This window comes from Thunnus thynnus, chromosome 21 (genome assembly GCF_963924715.1).
Source record: "Thunnus thynnus chromosome 21, fThuThy2.1, whole genome shotgun sequence".
In the NCBI taxonomy this organism is placed as follows: Eukaryota; Metazoa; Chordata; class Actinopteri; order Scombriformes; family Scombridae; genus Thunnus; species Thunnus thynnus.
The window spans coordinates 15971139-15991601 of NC_089537.1; the positions used below are offsets into that span (position 1 = coordinate 15971139).

General features: G+C 37.7%; 1 protein-coding gene across 1 annotated transcript in view; it reads right to left on the reverse strand.

Annotated features, from left to right (window-relative positions):
* The window catches only part of LOC137173806 (contactin-associated protein-like 2), a 110165-nt gene that overhangs the window by 52642 nt on the left and 37060 nt on the right, over nucleotides 1-20463 (reverse strand). The window contains exons 8-10 of the mRNA XM_067578882.1: nucleotides 18866-18985; nucleotides 17744-17859; nucleotides 15451-15535 (exon numbers count right to left, since the gene is read on the reverse strand). Coding sequence (XP_067434983.1) covers nucleotides 15451-15535; nucleotides 17744-17859; nucleotides 18866-18985 — 321 coding nt within the window. The remainder of the gene's footprint in view (nucleotides 1-15450; nucleotides 15536-17743; nucleotides 17860-18865; nucleotides 18986-20463) is intronic.

The window sequence follows — 20463 nt, forward strand, 5'->3', positions numbered from 1 at the left end:
ATCTCTGTCTTACACGCCCCCTTCTCTCTATTTCTTTTTCCCTCTTCTCATCACTATGCTCCCACAAGATGCGACATTTTGCTTCATACTTTCTGTCCATCCTTCTCTTCTTACCTCTTCACACCATGAAAGTCTGAACTGTTAACCTATCTGTGTATTTGCGGTGTATTTTGGAGTTGGAAACTGGGCCATGATCCACTTTTGCATGATGTCATGCTGTCAATATCAAAACTTTCCAAAAACAGGGAAAAAAACATGTTTCTGGATCAAAATTCCTCCACTACTTTATGTACTCAACAGCAGCGACAAATCAAATCCCAAGTAACACATACATGAAAATACACAAACAAAAACATATTATCATATCCCAGTCCTCTGAGAAGTACACAATGGATTAAATCCAATTATATAACGTGTAAACTAAAATCCAGGTGCTCACTTTGTTCTCAGTTTGTGAACTGAAAAACAACAAATGCAAGCAAACATGCAGATAAACACAACACACACAATACCACACACAAGTTGAATGTGGCAACAGCTGTAAAAGTATTTCTCTCTTTTTACATTTAGACACTTCTCTGTATTAAGTGTGTGTGGAGTACGCTGAGTATGATAGAATAAAAGGTAAGTGGTTTCATGATTCTAACCTAATTTTGAAAATTAGAGCAATACACACATACTGTGTTATCTACAGAAGAAATTAGCTGCAATTGAAATAACACTTCACAACATGGTACGATGTATGTTGTTTTTAATGTCATGGAATAAACAACTTCTTTATTTCAACTTGAGGAGGTGAGTGAACTCCACAGAGACATGGAGAGGCCTCATCCCTGGACCCCTGCACTGACCTCTTTGCTGAGTGGGGGTCTGACAAAATGACACTGACCAAAGTTAAAGACTGTGACAAAATAGAGATTGAACGGACCTCCTGCCATTTCGGACCAATAGCTAAATTACGGCCTGAACTGAAAATGACCTTTGGGGTCATTTGAGCCAGGAGAAAGGACCGATAACTCAACACACATGGACAGAAAACCCCTGTTCTTATCTCCCTGAGTCATAAACCCACATTCCTGAAGGACATTCATTGAGTCCCTGCAAATCTGAGCCAAATCTGAATTTGTGTGACTTAAATGTCTAATTATTATGTAAATCATATCATGTTGTTTGTTATAAAAATTCATAAAGTATGTCATAACTCTGATAACTATGCTATAATCTTCTGAAGAGATATTGATTTTTGATTTTATTACATTTTTACTACATGTGACACTACTGCCCCCTATTGATAGGTTAGCACTTCATATTGGTTTTTAAATGTTAAGAGTTAAAGAATGTTTATATGGTAATTATGCAATGATATTTTAAAAATGACCTAAGTGTCTAACTTTTGTTTAACTTTAATAGTTAAATTAGATAAGTAGTTGTATTGAATGTATGAAGTTTTCTGAAGTAATAGGAATGCAAAGATATAATGTGTGAAGAATTTCAGGTTGAAGTTTTCTTATATTATTAAACTATAGTCATATGAAATAGTTTTATATTATGAAGTAAGGATTATGCTGAATTTATATTTGAATAAATTTCTGAAAGTTTAATCCTGTTTGAGAAAGTTGAATCAATGAAGGCTGAATGTCTAAACATCAGGAGAAGTGTTAATATGAAGGTTAACATTTGGTATGTTGATATAAAGGATTCATTTATTATGAAATGAATGTATAATGCTGAACTGTTTTTCTGAATGGTTTTACAATATATGGTACAAGGTGATACAAAGTACATAGTGACTCTGAAGTGTGAATTTTGCATTTAAAACTAAAAACTTAATTCTCCAGTGTAGAAAAATAATTTATCATCTCAAGTCAAAGTCAACTGCACCTTAAAGTCCTTGAAACAAAGAAATTTGAATATTCATCAGTAATTCGGCATGAAAATGTTTAAAACACATCCAAAACTCTGCCTGTTTTGACCAGAAATTATAAATAGAAAAGCTTGACTGAGCTCAGTTGAGCTGGACTCCAGAAACTCTTGAGCCAACAGTGCTTCTATTAAGATTTCTCTTTTATTTGTCTTTGACCAAGTATATGCATATTTTAATCTTTTATTGATCTGTATATTTAACATTAAGTCTAGTGCTTCCACATATAGTATTTCATTTTGAAGTTTACATTGCTACTGAGTGCAGTCAGGAAAGTTTATTCGGCACTCAGCTAAGATTACAAGTAGTCAGCCAAAGCCTGAATCCTCAACTCAAATGTAGCTTTGAAGAAGATAACGACTCTTACACTGGATCTCAGCCTGGTTTCTGAGAGCATACGGCCAAACTGGGAGTTAAGCCGACATGTGACTCTTTCACAGAGCAGCCTGAAACATGGCTTGACTCCTCTGCACCAGTGGTTCAACACCACTGCACCGAAGAGACTCAACACGGCCTGAGGTGTATAATTACAGTTTGACACCAGCTCAACCAACAACAATGCTGGACCAGCTGAGACGACATCAACTACAACAAAACCAGTGAACAGTAAGGCTTTGTGATCAAGTGACGATGTTGAATAACGTCAAAATTAGAAAAATGAATTTCTTTAGAGAAGCTAAGTTAGATTTCCTTTAGCATTCCCCGTTGCAGTACATTAGCCTCGAGACACACTTCAAGCCACTATTTCTAAACAATATAAATATTATTTATTTATATGATCATTTAAGGGCCTTATTATTCCCTTTCTTTATTATCTTATGCTTTATCATGTATCCTCAAGATGTTTAGCTATTAATAAATGTCTTCATTTATCCTAAGAAGTTGTTGTTGCGATTTCTTTGAGAACAGCAGATAGAGGTCACTGCTTTGAAAAGAACTTGAAGTTATGAGACTGATTAATTGATCAAACTGAGAATTGAATTCAGAGTTTAATGTTTTGAAGATTACCCTTAAGGAGGTGGTGCCCATTATACAAGGTTATATGTTGATTAATATCTAATACTCCTACAATGTAATGAAATAGCTCTAACTGCAGAAGCAATAGTAAGTAATGTTGAAAGTGTTCTAAAGTGTATGATTATACATGACAGGGTTCATGATCACATTTTGAATCATTGCTGCTGATAAAAAAGCATCTGTGTTGGTGGGGTGACCTTGAGGGAAGGAACCAGGTTACTGTGAAACTGGTTCATCATCTCACCAGATGCAGTGAAGATGCCTTTAGACTGTGCAACAACATACTTGATCACACGTCATGTGGCATGTAGGTTGGTCACTCAAGTGCATTCTCTTTACACGTTATCACAGAAGTGCAAAAGTTTAAAATTGTGGCAACATTAAAGCTAGTGTGATAACAGCCTTCAATTAATAATTCTATTTCATATATTTGAAGGAATTATTAATAAATGAATTAATTATATTTTCATTTTGTTATTCTCTTTACAAATGTGTCTTTTTATATTCCATCTCTCAATTCATTTGTCTACTCATTTACATATTTACAATTCATTTCTCTTCTTATTATTGTTGTTATTGTTTTTATTGTTGTCGCTGTGATTCTCTGTCTCTCTCTCCTCTCTCCCCCTCCCTCCCTCCTTTGTCTCTCAACTCAACCGGTCAAGTCAGATGGCCGCCCACCTAGAGCTTGGTTCTGCTCGAGGTTTCCTCTTGTTAAAGGGGAGTTTTTCCTTGCTGCTGTCGCCAAGTGTTTGCTCATGTGGGAATGTTGGATCTCTGTAAATTAAAGAGTACACTCTAGACCTGCTCTATGTGAAAAGTGTCCTGAATTAACTTCTGTCGTAATTTGGTGCTATATAAATAAAACTGACTTGACAATTGACTTAATTAGTAAATGTGTTTACATACTGTAACATGTTAACATACATGTTAGATAGAACACTGGATGAAATTAACAATAATACATTAAATACTCTGCAGTGTGAATGGCAGCACTCAGCACATGAACCGTTCTCTTACATTTTGAAGACTTTAAAAGGATAAAATTTAAAAACAAACAAGCAAACAAAAAACAGCTAAATAAGGCTGGCAATTTCTTTATATCTTTCTTATCGTCAACAAATCTCATGTGCAGAGCCAAATCAACAATGAACTAATCTTACTTATTAGTATTGTGCGTGTATCCAAAGCCTGATTTATCGTATTCTTCTGTGCTGTAGACCTCCATTGTTGAAAAACTATTAAAAACACATCAATGAGCCACATCGCTGCACTGGTTGACGTGTTCCATCACCAGGAAGGAAATGGTTATGGTAGTTTGTTTAGAAACGGTTCCAAAGACTAATAACAGCGATCCCGTTTTCAGTCAGAGCTTCACTAGCACCAGTTGTTCTACATGCAACCTCTTGACTTTGTAGTAGAACAATGTCAAGAGGTTGTGATATGAAAGTCAAGAGGTTGTGATATCCCATTATCTTCTCTCCAAAGACAGAGAATGGGATCGCTAACTACTATAAGCATTGCCTGAACATGTCACCCAGTGCAGCGGTGTGGTTCATTGACGAGATTTTAATCATTTTGGACATCAACAGAGATTTACTGCACAGAGGAACAATACATACTGGGCTTTGGATACATACACGATACTTGTAAGTAGATGAATTCATTGTTGGTTTGGCTCTGCACCTGAGATTTGTTGACAATAAAAAAAAAAATAGATAGATATTCACCATATCCATTAAAAGTATCCCCTCCCCAAAATGCTGTTGTTTCTGCCTAATATGTAAGGTGTCAGTTGGTGGGTAATTGGAGATTTAAAAACTCTGCACAGCACATAAATATACTCACTCACCTGGAGAAAGACAAACCTGGCTACATCATTATCATATCTCTAACAGCTTTTTTCTTATCTTAAAGGTCAGGTCTGTGGGTGCAGTAACTCAACAAAATGTATTATTAAAAAAAATGATCCAGGGAGACACATATGAATGTGTGTATATTTTATTCATCTAAAATGTAACTGCACCCACAACCTGATATTCAAAAACTTGGTGTATTCCTTTGAGCAACATACTGAATCTCTAAAGCCATGAAAATTAGAATTTCCCAGCTGAGCTATCATGTTCATTTTATCATCACTCAGTATGCTTACATCAGAAATCTGGCCCACTTGAATGCTATCCATGCGGAGCTTTTTCTCTCAGGAGGATTCAGTTTAATGTTGCTGTCTGACAACAATCTCCATCCAGTAATATCAGGAGTGTGGACATCCACAGGGGACAAACTCACACGGATTATATCCCATACACACACACACACACACTTTTCCCAGATGTATCAGTATTGAATGGAATGAATACATTCAACTGGAAATGAAACTCAATAAGTTTAGTGCATCAGCTAGATGAAACAAGCACACACACACAGACACACACACACACAGTCCCACACTCATACAAATGCCATCGTTGACACACACATATCCGTTTCATCAATGCTGGGTTGGCAATTCTTCTTTAAAGGCATGAAGATAGAGCAATAATACATGTTGTTAGTTAGATTTTTTGGATGCTCTCAGCGCATTAATGTGTGTGTATTTCTGTGTGCTGTACTTTTGTCTATGTAATGCTTGGAGCCCACCCTTTAGTACAGATCATTTCAGAGTAGATGAGATAGAAAGGAGGAATAAATATATGGATGATGGAGAAGAAAATAGATAACAGGGAGAAAAGAAAAGAGAGAAGCTAAAGAAGGAAACAGAAAAAATACAGACATAATAAGAGAATAAAGATTAAGATGTGCTTTGTGAGGATGTTTGTGCACCTGTATGGATGTTGCAATGATTGGTTATTTTTCCGTGTCCTTGCTTGCCTCTTGTGTGTATTTTTTTCAATGACATGTCTGTATTTTTGAATATGTGGGCTTTTGTGGGTTTGAGAGACATAATGGTCAGGAATGTGTAGTATCTACTTTGCTGCTTGTCCTAGAAAGACTCTGATTTTCTGAAAATGTCTCCTCTTTCTTGTAGTTGCAGCCATGTGCAGCTTGTACTCTCAACTAAAATATGAAGTGAAAAACACACCATCGCCTCCCCTGTAATTCACCTGGACTGCCTTTATGTGGATCCTAGAAGACCATTAACAAGTTTAATGTCTGATGTTATATTGTTGGCTCTTCATATTGACTGATGTCTAATTTTGGCTGAAATGGGCAAAGGCAGGAAACAATACTTTGTATGCTTAATGTTTAAACCTTTGAAACAAAAGCCTGTAATTACAGATGTAGTTTAAAACATCAATATTATGAAAGGCAGGCAACATTCCTTACTTGCATGTTTAATTACATCTTAAAACTCCTATATAAACACAATTTATCCAACAACTGAGAGCAACAGAATGCATAGAAAACCTTTATTATTTCTGCAAATATAGTAGCACCAATGAGACAATATCTACAAATGTAAGTTGAAGTTTAGCCTCTGAAAGCAAAGATGCATGAAATGTAATTAGGCTAAATTATTAATTATGTCCCTAGCCTTTTAGTTAGTTCAAGTTAATTAGGAACAAACATAAGAAATGCCTGATATTAGAAAAAGGATGCTCATACAAACAAATATGGCTCATATTCATCATGTTCTCAGTACAATTATTACTATTTATGTTATTATTATTAACCAGTGAATCACAAAGTTATCATGTCAACTTACCACACAAATAACCACACACAATGTTAGCTCCTGTAACATTATATCACAAACAAGATAGCAAAATGGAGAGACAAAGAGAAACATTAGACAAATAGCAGAGAGGTACAATATGGTAAGTAGCATTTACTGTACTTACTATAAAGTTGTTTCAAAGTAAAACTAATTTTAAAGATCCCTTCCATACATTTATTAAGACATAGGTATACTTTTCTTAGAACAATGTGTGTCTGATATGTTTTTTCCCACAAAAAAGTAGTATTAAATCATTATAGTGTTGTATTAAAATCCTTAAAATGACATCTACAGCTTCTCCCTCATTAAAAAATACCAGAATCTATATTCATTCAGTTCATTAAGTCTAACTGCTGGACACAATATGTCTCCTACTTCATTCTCAGTGTATGTGCCCTGGAAGCTTCAAGTTTTTACATCACACTTTTCTAAGCTGCACACTGGACCAGGATTGGCTTCCAACTATTTGTGATGTCACAAATCATGCTGATAGGCCCGCCCCTTAATACCAGATTTTCAGTGAGCACAGAGAAACTTTCCTCCTTCAGCAGATGAATGTGAAAACAGCCTTCTAGTGTCAAACTCTGCACATACATCATTCTGCACGGTAAAGCTCAAACATCCTATTGTAGGAACAAGAAGATAAACATATTTTTGAGTGGAGGGGGACTTTAACTTCCCTTTTTTTCCAATCCAACAAGCTCTGCTGTGTGCATCTGTCTTCACTTACGGGCTACTTCCAGGAAGAAGTCCTCAACATGTACATTTTGAACTTTTGCAAAACATAAGTGCATTATTTTATTTTTTTGAGATGTGATTCTGATATTCTGTATCCATAAATCTATGCTTGTCTTTTCTATAAAATCAGCTCAAAGTGCTCTATTTCTAGTGACCCTGTTTGATTTCTTTGCAGATGATATTATTCACACCTAACAACACTTCCCTTAAAGAGGTTTCGAAAATCATGAACACCATTGAGCCTGCATACTGAGGATGGCATTAGCTGAAATGTTTGAGCATGTAATACTTCTGGCGTGCAAATAAATAAATATATAGTAAATGAGGCCTTTAAAAGACTATTTTTAACTTTGAGTGTGAACCATTTTACCTCTAGCAAAACAAGACTGGGAGCATACCATTTGATCTTTGCCTCTGCCCTGAAACAGAGCACTAATTTCAGCTGCAGCTGCAGGAACTTCAGACAGATTCCTCTCAGCGCGTAAATACATATGAGAGTGTGTGAAGTATTTTTAAGGACAGTTTACATTATTTCTAGACTTGTAAGATTTTTGTATGACTGGAACACTGATCCAGAATATATCAGATTGTTGAGTTGTTGTGTTGCCGTTTCAAATAAATGTGCAATATATATATTTAACAATTAAAATGTGCTCCACTGCGGAGGTAAATTCCACAATGGTGACAGAATCTGTGAGTATTTGACATGCAGGGAGAATGCTACAGCCAGCGGACAGCAGACATGGGAAGCTCACTCGATGGCAATACCAAAGAGCACACAAGAGATAGAGGCTTTGAAAACCATACAGATAGACACACAATACACACACCAAAAGCTTCACCAGCAGCTGGCGTTGTCTTTACAAACAGTTCAACTACGATCACGCACGCGCCACCCATCCACACAGATAGACATATTGTTACACAAAAGCCATCGCTCCAATGGGAGCCCCCATATGCATACAAAAACTCCAGCACCCATGGGACTCTTATGAGTTTTCGTGACTGAGAGACTGAGGGAGTAAAAAAGACAAGTGCAATGAGAAAGAAGGAAAAAGAAGTATGAAATATAAAAGCGTAACCAAGGAAATAAAATGGGGAAAAAGAGAGAGATGCTGCCCTTGCAAACACCTTATTACTCCAACTTAATGTAGTGTAAAGTGTTATACTCTTTTCCTTCGACACAGGCACCTGTGCGGCTATAAGCAGTAAGTGTTGCACTCAGGTAGACAGACATGGGGCGGGATAAGACACATGACTCTGTCAACACAACATATGACAGCATTATCCCAGGCAATGACGCATTACAGAGCCAAAAGCAAGCAGAGAGCACACATTATGGGATGCAAATGATTTGGGTGCCTCTGTGACAGATCACACTTTGTTGGTCTATTTCTTGACCAACCTCTCTCACTAAACACCACTCTCAGAAAAAAAAAAAAAAAAAAAGAAAAACTCACCCACCCACAACACACACACACACACACAAACACACACACTGCTGCTATTTCCCATTAGCAAACCGTCTACTTCCACCACCGCAGATGTCTTCAAGTGTCTCCTGTTCTAACCTATGTGAGAGGCTGGAGAAAGGTTTCGGGCTAATTCCGTCGTCAATTTGCTGTGCTATATAAAGCCTTACTTTACACGTCAGCCTCGAGTGCCTCTTATCAACTGAGTGAACACCCTCAGCTCCCCTGCCCGTAATGGGTGAGGGCCAAAAAGCTGCCTGCAACCTTGAAGGGAGGCGGATTCTCATCAGTGCATTTAAAGCAGGGGAAGATAGAGAGGATAATTTAACGTTAATTAGCATCTTGTCTACAGGGGGTAAGAAAAGGAAGGAAAAATGAGAGGCGGACACTCGGTTGATGGGGGTGTGGTGAGAGACCCCTGAGGACCCTAGTGATAGTTCTCCTTTCTCTTGTCTTTCGATATATTAGCTCTTGTTCTCTCTCGGCCCCTGACTTGCTTCATGCCTGGAGTGCTTTCACAAATTAATGACAGTGTAACCAGAACATTAGTCGGGTAATGAAAGATGTGTCACAGTAGGGCAGTGTGTGGGAACAATAGGCTAATAAAAAGGGATAATACATGAAATATAAAGGGATATTTAAAATTAATAATGACATTAACCCAAAGGGTTAAAAGCAAACGACACCGTCCCTATTGTGAATATAACTACCAACTAACAAAACACAAGCCAACAGGTGCGAGGTGACATAAAGGCCACACAGCAAAGGAGTCAGCTGTACTCGTTGCAGATCAGTTACGGACTGCATTTTTTTTTTCAATAAAACATAATTAGGGGCAGACTTTTGTAGTTCAGCTTAATATCAGCTAGCCTTGTTTACATTTCACAGCAGTGTACCATTTTTGGTACCTGTTATTTCTGCAGAGAGACACATGAGCTTAGAAGACAAGTGGGGAAAAAAAAGTGATTGTCTGCAGCTTCTGCATTCACAAAGGTTAATGATGAACATCAAAACCCACAAACTAGAGAAAAACAAGTGGTTAACCAGTGCTGCAGAATAAAGTCATTATGGTTTACTGAAAGACCTGTGAGTGTGTGTGTGTGTGGTATATTACTGTGGTTGGCTTGCTATGACTTGTGAGGCAATAATTGAAACCAGAAGTGCCAAAGGAATGGACTGCAACAACACCATGACTACACACAGCCTCATTATCCTGAACCACACTCATATCTCCACTCCCGTTTCTTCCCTCACCTCCCGTCTCTTCCTCTTTCCTTCTTTATCTGTCATAACCTTTCTTACACCAAAAAACAATTTTTGTCCTGCGTTTCTGCACACAGATATGAGTCAGACTGTTTTACCCCCAATTTTGATGAACACAGGTCAGGTAGTCTGTTATGTTTAATTTATTTGCCAAAATGTAATATTGAAAAAAAAAAAACTACCCCCTGTACCCTGCACATATTCATTAAAACTTCATAAAGCCAATTAACAACTTGTTTACATGTAATCTTGTTGTTGTTCTCACAGCTGTGGTCAGTCAATTAATCACACGTTCTAAGTCCGTTCTTTCTCTCTTAAGTGACCTAGATATCATACGCTTTTCCAACCTTGATATCAAGGTTGTCTATTCCTGGACACAAAACAGTTGTTTTCCAGTGAGGCTCGATCTGTGATTGAAATGTGTTGAAAGCTTGATGCAACAAGAGCACACGAGTATCGCTTGCTCCCTCTGTTTCTCTTTGTCTCTCTTTAGCTTTCTCTGTTTTTCCCCCGTCTCTGTAAATCTCCTTCTATCTCTCTTTAATCAAATCCTTCTATTCTCCTCTTTCCATCTATCTACTGTATCTAGCCGCCTTATTATCTACTTCACCTACTTTTTAGCAGCCTGTAACCTTTTAACAGCCAATACATATGCCAACATAACAAAACTCTGCAATATGATAAATCTCTGAAATAACAAAACTTTATAATGATAGCATTTTTACCAGTAACATAATAACTTTTGACATGATTTGAAAAAAAAAAAGCTTTATTTAGCAAAGAGAAAGGGGCTATTATAGTTAGCTAGCAAGTTATTATCTCAAAACACTAACATTTACTGTAATTGAATTTTACTGTCAGAGATTGTTTAATTACACGAGACGGTGACAGTATTATATTATTCAGACAGCAACTGTTTGAGTCAGTCATATTAAACCCGTCAATAAATTAAATGTTTATGTGTAACATAATCATTGTTATGGTAATTTTTTGAAGTTACTTATTTATCTCATTCCTTAATTACACTTTTATAGCTTAAACTGCACTTGTTTTGTGACATTACTGCCATTAATTTGAGTTAATGTTGACCAATTTCAAAATGGTAAATAGGAATACATTTGTAAGGCTAAAAAGTGTAATGGTATGGCTTTGTCATTCAGATATAGGTGTCTTTTATGTTAAGGTTCCATACAGCTTTATTTAGATGCAGACCAATTACAGAAAGAGCCACCAACGCTTGCATGATAATTGCCACCTGGTGTGCTGGAGAGAGCACGGAACAAGACGCATGTCATCTCTCCCTGTGCATCTTTAACCTTGTGCTGCTGCGGGGTCTTTATATTAATCTGGCAGCAATCAGCTCAGACTCGTGCCGTGTTGATAGTAAATGTTACCAGCGCCAAGCTAGTAAGATTGCTGTTGTGACTTTTACGTAAAAGTGACTCAGGTGCTTATTCAGACATGAGACTGACTTGATAAATTGCCATCACATTAAAGCGTTGCATGTCTGAAAGGGGCTTAATCATCATAAGGCGCATGCTATCTTGGCCAATGATTTAGCCAAAGTCTCTTCATATAAGAGGAAAATCAGCTCACATATTAAACATCGACACTGTAATGAAGCACAACTCACTGGATTAATGAGCTCATTTATGTGATGGAAACATTTCTCTCTTCATTAGCATGGATTCTATAAATGATTCTATCAATTGCTTCAGGCAAGTAAGAGAAATAAATAGAAACAACATGGGTTTTCACAAAAGCTGTGTGTGTATACATATGTGTCTTTGTGTGATTGAGAAAGAAAGAAAGACAGAGTGGAGTTACAGAAGTTTTGTTTGGTGAGCAAAAGTAGAGATAAGAGATAATATTTCAGTTTCTGCTTCTAAGTGGCTCTACTGAGAGCAAGGCAATTGCAGTTTTGATGATCTAAACAGGTAATTATTTACTAATGATTTTTTTTCAAGAGAATGTCAATTTATCAGCAGTATTACACTAATTTAATCTCCTCGGGGTCTCTAGTAACTGTATCTATATCGGATGATTCTGTGTCAATGGAGATTAGAGTTTCCGCCATATCACAGATGTTTTAGTTGCCTTACCCTGACCATACCTTCATCTTTTTTTGCCATAATCACAGTCTTTCCCTACCCATATCCATAGCTGCACTAACAGATATTATAAAAATCAAGATATTTTAAAATGTTGACAGTGGACTGAAAAAATAAAGTAATTGGATGTATTTTGGGGTTTCACAGAATCGTCATATATTAGGGTTGCTCTGATTAGAGGTTGGCACTAAATATGTAGACTTTGTTAAACAAGCTGTTTTAATATATTGACTTCTACTTAAGAGTTGTGAACGGTCACTTCAAGTAATATTATCAACTTCTACACACGTGGGTTATGGTCAAGTGCGCAACACCAATTGTACATCACTCAGCTAGATGGATGGAACTCAGGTGAAGTATGATAAACATATGACATATGATAAACAATACACATTTCTGAAAGAAGAAAGAGAAAAAGTTACAAGAAAACCGCTCTGTCGTTTTACTGTTCATTGTATGTGCTTGACCTTTCAAGGCAACTGCTCTCTGATGATGTACTCAAAACCTTTAGCATCCGCTACATCCAAACACCTTTGTGGCTGAGAGTGTGTGTGTCAGAGAGACAGATGAATGTGTGTTGTTATCTTTGTCTGCATCTTGTTTGTGTAGGCCTTGTGCCATTGGTTGTTTACAGGTTGTTTACACTGAGAGGAATTATGCTAAATCATTAGTGAAGGGTGCTAATTCTCCTCTAAAAGCTGTGATTCCAACACTAATGGAAACAGTGTTCAATAGAGTGAGTGAGAGGAGAGGGTCAGAGAGATGTGGAGGGGGGAAAAGGGAGATTTAAAAAAGAAGGAAGAAAATAATGTGAGATAAAATTGGGGGTGAAGAATGGGGAAAAATGCAAAAATGGAAGCTTGAGATGGCAAATGGGAAGAGGGAGAGGATAAGCAGAGATTGAGGGTTATAAATGTGGAGTAGGAAGTGAAAATAGATGGATATAAATTTATAAATGTGGATGCAAGGGAAGATGGGTAGCGGTGAAGAGAGGAAGAGATGAGACAGAAGAAGAAGAGCGTGGAGGGAGGAGAGGAAAAAGGAAATATTACTTGCGTGTGTGTGTCTGCTCGAGTTATGTCTTTGTGCGTGTGTTTTGCTGCATGCATCAGCAACAAGCTCTCCCATTATTTTATCTACCAATGCTGTGAATGAGCAGACAGAGACAAGCTGTGTGTGTGTGTGTGTGTGTGTGTGTGTGTGTGTGTGTGTGTGTGTGTATGTGCATAAAGGTGTTGGATGTTGTGAGAAAGGTGATAAAAAGTGATAAAAAAGGACATAATACGTGAAAGAGGTAAGAAAAGGGGTCAGACAATTAGAACAATTACTGCCCAAGATCCAAATTAGGAGTGTCACTGGTGGCAGAATATAATTCCCATTTAACGGTTCGTTTAGCTCCAAAATGCCAGCTCTAGTGTAATAGATCAGATCTGGACAGGGAAAAAAAAAGGGGTAGTGGAAGAGTAGCAAGTGTGCATCTGTGTGCATAGCCGTGTGTGCGTGTGTGTGCCTGTGGTTCGCAGTGGATATGCTGTTGACAGTGTAATTTGATGAAAGCTGACAGCTAATTTATGGAGCATATTTTTGGGTAAATGATTTTTCCCGGTCCTACATTCTCAGTCATTCTAGACTGGTAATTGGATTTCCCTAACTTGCAAGGTAGTGAATTAGATATAAACTAGTTAATGAAGGACTGACTGTCTGTCTGTGTGAGTGTGTGTGTGTTTTCAACAGCATTTTAAACTTGAGTATAGAAAAAAAGGTATATTAAAAAAGTGTGTGTATTTGTGTCTCTGTGTGCGTACACACTGTGTTTGCAGGTGAAAGTGTCATCTCATAGTGCAGTGAAGGTTAATTGCAAAGTTTTGGTCTGCTGCACTAATACCCAACTATTACTAACCTATTGCTTTATTCCTACTCAGTCAATCAAGGACCATGAACACGCATACACACACACACACACACAGGCCTGCAACTAACAAACCCGCCATCCTCTCAGTCACTCTAATTGCCAGAAATGTCTTGTCTTTATGAAGCTATTCCCTATGGTGGGTCTTTGTGTGCATGCTTGTAATGCCTGTGTGTATTTGTGTGTATGTGTGTGGGAGAGTTTGTGTTGGCCAGAGGAAAATGGCAAAGAGTGGTTCTGACAATGACAACAAGCTTGTTATTCTCATAGTGAAAATCACACAGCACTGTGAATAATACTATGAGTGCACACGCACACACAAGCGCACACGCTCACACACACACACACATGAAGATGTCTTCCTCAAACAAGATATTAGACTAAATACCAAGCTTTTATACAGACAGAGCAAAACAAGAGTAAAATACCTTTGTCTTTTCTGTCACCAGCTGCACATCTGCACACTCTCCTCTCTTCTCCTCTCGGCTGCATAAAAACTATTTTAAACCCTGTTTAAACTCTGCTAAACCGAGCCATAACTCAAATCAAACATATCTAATCCAGGGCAAACCTTTCACAACTTAACCGTTTCACGAGCCAGCTTAACTAATCCAAACCAAACTGACACAAAACCCTACCAGGCCTTGCTCAAGTACATTACAGCCAAACTGACTGAGTCCAAACAAATCTAATGCAAATTAATGTAATCCAAGTTAATCTACTCAGAATGAGCCCAGCCAGACAACAACTCATTACCAATGGTCTGTTTCAACACTATCATCTGTGGTTCTAGTGCAAAAGGCAGGATGAAGGCAATAGTTGAAACATACAGATGGGTGACAAATTAAAGGAAAAATCATGTATGGGGTGTCCAAGTAAACTTAAATACTCGTTGGCATTGATTTGTCAAGCCTCTGAGACTCTACTGGAGGAATGGAGCCCCATATGTTCAAAAGATATTCCTGCTTTTCCTGTTTTTAATGATGGCAGTAGAGAGTGTTGTCTAGCATCTTGGTCCAAAATCTCTCATAGATGTTGACTGGGTTCAGATGTTGGGACTGTGAAGACCATAACATATGATTCCCATGATTTTCAAACCACTGGCATTCTTGTTTTTCCATTAATTTATTCAGATTTTAACTTTCAACTGCTGCTCATCTGTAGTATCCCCAGACAGGAGGAGATGGGGAGACTCTGTGTTGCGTTTCCAATGTGACAAAAAGCAAACATTCTTTCTGCCTGAGTGCTGTGTGCTTGTGTTTGAGTCAGTGTTGAATAAAGATGCCATCCTCAGCTTTTACCTGGAGTGTTGAGCAGTCTGGACATGCTACATCTGTAGGCGATTCGCTGCTCACAGTATTCCGCACTGGTGGTGATGGCTGTCACCTGGAAACACAAGCACGGATATTTATTTTCATTTTTATTTCGTGTAAGAACAAATTACTGAGCTGCAAAATGAAGCAAAATGTACTGTAATATTGTTTTAATTTATCTCCCCGTGATTTTCAGAAGCTGAAAATGGAACAAGTGATCCGTAGAAATTAGGAGAGAACATAATTACAAGAGGGATGTGCTACTCAAATCCTGTCATTTTGTGGACCACAGCGGTCTGGCACACATTACAGGTAAATACTGCTGTCACTCCTCATTGGAGGGTTAAAACCGGTGAAGTTCACACACAGTTTGCTTTTGACTGAGAGTGACAACTGCAGTCTATAACCACTCACCAGAAAGATTAAGGTATTGACTCATGTGAGAGAGCAGAGTCAGGCAGTCTGAGTTGTATGTTGCAGAACCACAGCAGACAAGTGGTAGCGACATAAGGTGGAACACTCGTTATATTGTATTATCATTGTGCATTTGTAAAAAAAAATATATATATAGGAATGTGAAGTGAAATTATGCTATTTTGTCATTTCTGTCACTCCTATAAGATATATGGTAAGGAAGCAGCCTATATGATGCACTATACAGGTGACAAGTTGCTTAAAGAGTACTAGCATGGTAAGAGGAAAGAGGATATGATGCTGCTGAGGCAGGTTTATCATAACTATGACAGCAAACATATTGGTTTATAGCATTAATGTTACCATGGTAACAGATTTCATTTATTCTGTGTATTTACAGGCATCACAAGATGTGAGAGGAGAAATGACTCATTTTATTATCATCCATAAAAACTGTGGAAAGAAGGATAGTCACTTTCAGAAACAATAACAAACGAGGATTTCAGAATATATCAAGAATCCTGACTTCTACACTCAATTATCTCGCTTAGGGAAGAAAACCACAACCTGACCTGGACACATGCCAACTCCTGCTCAGTCTACTTGTATACATGTTTACTGTAGTTGAATTAGAAATTATGGAAACTGGGCAATCATGACTCACTACGTTCTGAAGAGCACTTCATTAGCACTGGGCAAACATTAATTAGATTTAATTTAATTTGATTTTTATTTAATAATTTGATTTAATTTAATGTGCAAACAACTCAAGGCACAGCTCTGCTTTACTAACACGTGGACAAAAAAAAAAAAGTTAAATGATCAGTGGTTGACATGATTTAGAATTTGTCTTTGTGCCATGGGAAAAGCAATTTATACAATTAGAATCTACTTCCAGTACTCAGTTTGTTTTCTCTCCACAGGAGGTGTGAATGTGTTCCTGAGAAGTAAGTGTCCTCACATACTCCTGTGCTGATGCTTGCTTATAGACCACACATTTCATTAAAAAAATAAATATACCACTTCATGGAGTTCAGACATGGTGAGACTGATTACAAGGCCTGGGATCGTCATAAAGCTCAGATGTTTGATAGGTGTTAGGATTTTGAGAGGATATTACCAATCTATATAGTTTTGGGAGAAAAAAAACCTTTGGATTTTGAAAAAATAGCGCTACAATAAAATGTAGAGGCCAATAATCAGGAGTTCTTGGTAACACCTGCTTCACCTTTTATTGACTGAATTGTGAAATATTCACATATAAATTATACTACTGTCCTTGATGGATCACTGTAAGTGACTATTAATGGATGATTTAAATGAGAAAAACAAAGCAAACAACCAAGGACGCAGTCTGACATCGTTTAAAATGTTGCTACAGTGTAGCAGGTAGAAATGTAGGAGAATATGGCCACAAACTCAACTAACAAATGTTGGAAACTGGTCTCATTGAGGAGAGTGGAGATACTATTCTCCATGTTAAACCTGTTAAACCATGTTAAAGATATCATATTGGCAGAGTTAACTGCCAATATGAAACTATTTTCATCTGCAAAAATATTCCATGAAATATTTATATGCTCCACATCCTTTACAAGAGGATGTAGATGAGGAGTCTCTTGGCATGAATCTTTTTATGTTGTATGTACATTAAGAATCACGTTGCTTTTACATGTGGAAAATAGTGACAGGCATAAGAACAGTTTCAGTTTTTTTTATATTTATTTTTTTAGTTGGATAACTTTTAGTTAGATGTATAAAACCTAAAATGCAAATATTGTACTAAGCAACACAATACTTTCTATGCATAATGCATGCTGGTGTGTGTGTGTGTGTGTGTGTGTGTGTGTGTCTACATGTGTGTTACCTGGTCCATAGAGGCACTGTAGTTGACCTGGAGTACCGTGCGTCTCTCTCTACTGGAGCCAGTCACTGTAGTATTGGGTGGTAGGTTGTTCATAACTGTCGTCCACACTTTATCCTCTACACATACAAACACACATAAACATGTTGGCATGTTACAGTATATGGAGCAACAGAATTATTCTTCAACTTCACATTTACAAATACAGTAGATCAACCCACATGTTAATATATCCCCACACACACACACATACACATGCATGCATGCACACGCATGCACACACACACAGAAAACAGCAGCTGTTGTCATGGCAGTGAAGTTCTTTCTATGTAATCTAAGTTACAGCTATGAGACTCTAGGATTTAATAGACACTTCTGTGCTGTTATAGCATGAGCCAGTCACTCAGACTTCTCCCTGTTCATTCACACTGTCAGTCAGGGGATGTGTGTGTATGGGTATATTGAAGGTCTCTGGGGTGTGTGTATGTGTCGGAGAAAAAGAAACTCTTAACATTTCTGAGGCTTGTGTAAGTGTGCTATTCAGCGTGACTAAGGGGCTAGCCAGTGGAGTGCAGTGACATTTCATTAAAAGTCTCGCCTTTGCTCTGCCTGTGTGCTCTGCTGTTCCAGACTATCTACTTATTCCGCTGTGTGTGTGTGCGTGTGTGTGTGTGTGTGTGCATGGAGTCAGGCAGGTGCATGTGTTGGTATGCGTGTGTGTGTAACAGAAGTGTCACTAAGACTGTTGGAGCACTCTTAGGTTTGCATAACGGGGCTGTTTCATACGTGTTCGTGGTGTGTGAGTGTGTGTGTGTGTGTCTGTGGTGGCTACGCCTTCTGAGTTAAATGTCAGTAGCTGTGACTGTGTTGCCATAGAAACCCTAGGTATTGAGGGTTAAGAGTGCTGCTGTCTGAGGATAAGAATGAGGAGGGTGGGAGAGTTTTCTTCCTTCACAAGTCACCAGGGCTGGACGGGCTATGGAAGAGCACACACACACACACACACACACACATATATATATATATATATATATATATATATATATATATATATATATATACACACACACCACATCTGAGCCCACACATGGACACAGAACAGTGATCGCAGGCACTCACACACACCTGTCATGTTGCAGTTGACTTTGAAGGGGTCAAGGGGTCCACTGCCGTCAGGGTCGATCCAGTAGGTGTCAGAGGATCTGCCCAAATGCTTATAAGCCTCACATGATGGCTCATAGATAGCTGGGGTTAAGGAAGAGGAAGGAAAAATATGGGGGACAAAGAGCAGTTAGAAGATATTAAGAGAAAATGTCTTAGCCTCAGTCTTTAGTCACTGAGGCTGTAACGCTCATTACATACCAGACAAATAAACTGTCTCTCTCTTTTTTAAAAGTTTTTGTTGCATAAATATGAATAGTTGGGTATCATGTAATACCTAACACTGTAACACAGGTCATTGCTTTTAAATTAAGTTTGAATATTTTATGTGTGATTTGCATGAATTTGCTAAATCAATATAGAGTTGCAAAGTGTGTTGCAAATGTTTTTCTACATTCTGTATTTCCATTTCAAATATTTCTTTAAACAATCTCCTCAGTGTTACTGAACATAGAAATTTAGGACTCTCTTGGATGATGTAATGACCCTATATGTACAGTACCAGTCAAAAGTTTGGACACATCTTCCCATTCCCTTCAATGAGAAAGTGTGTCCAAACTTTTGACTGGTACTGAATATATTATGACCACCAGTTTCAATTATTTCACCTTCCTTTCTGAGAAATCACGCTTTGTCTGTGATTTTGGTATGGTGGATGGCCAAGAATACTACAATACCCATGAGCCTCAGCCACCGTTGCTATGGAGAGGAAGCAAGGGCACAAAACAGAGCATAATGAATTCAAAACGCTTCGTCGCTGAAGTTGTAGCCGTAGTTGTTAAATTCACTCAAAAGTGACCCAGAAATTAAAAGTAAACTGATTCACGCTGTAGATTGTAAAATCATTTTTTTTCAACACCACAATCTTTAGCTTCTGCTTGCTGTTAGTGGCACATGTGACCAAATTTTAACCTTGTGATTGGCTGTTTCTTTCTAAAATGCACCTTGAGAGTCGTAGTTAACTTCTACCCTGAAATTTTTATGTACATAGTCTTGTACCTTCGACTTTTGACTGAAGAACCAGTCTTTTATTATAGTTTTGGTGAGTGTTTGCTGCCACGGTTGTCAATTAACAACATCAGTGTTCTGTGTATTGATTCATCATGTTTATATCAAAAACAAGGGGGGCGGTAGCGGCAACAGCTCGCTGTCTGAAAGCACCTTAATTATTCATTTATTACTCATTTTGCAGTTACTGTTGTGAACTGTGGAAGTGTACAGTTACTAAAGGAATTACTATGTTGTAGCTTACTTTTTTCTTCTTTTTGTTTTTACATATTCCTGGCATGAGGGTCAATGTTAAATAATTTGTTTCTTTGTTAATATATTAACCTTTGGTCTTGGTCCAATTGTTTGTAGTATCTAATCTGTTTCTGATTTGTAATCACCATAAATGAGTTTGTTGTCCAATTCTGTTTTAACAATTACACAATTGCTTCTAGTAAAGACTTACACGGTTGACTGTTGTCTTCAACCTATTGAAAGTGTGTTTAGATCACTATGCACATTCTGAGGGAAGAAGATTAGGAAAACATCCATACTAATTTGTGACAGGCCTAATG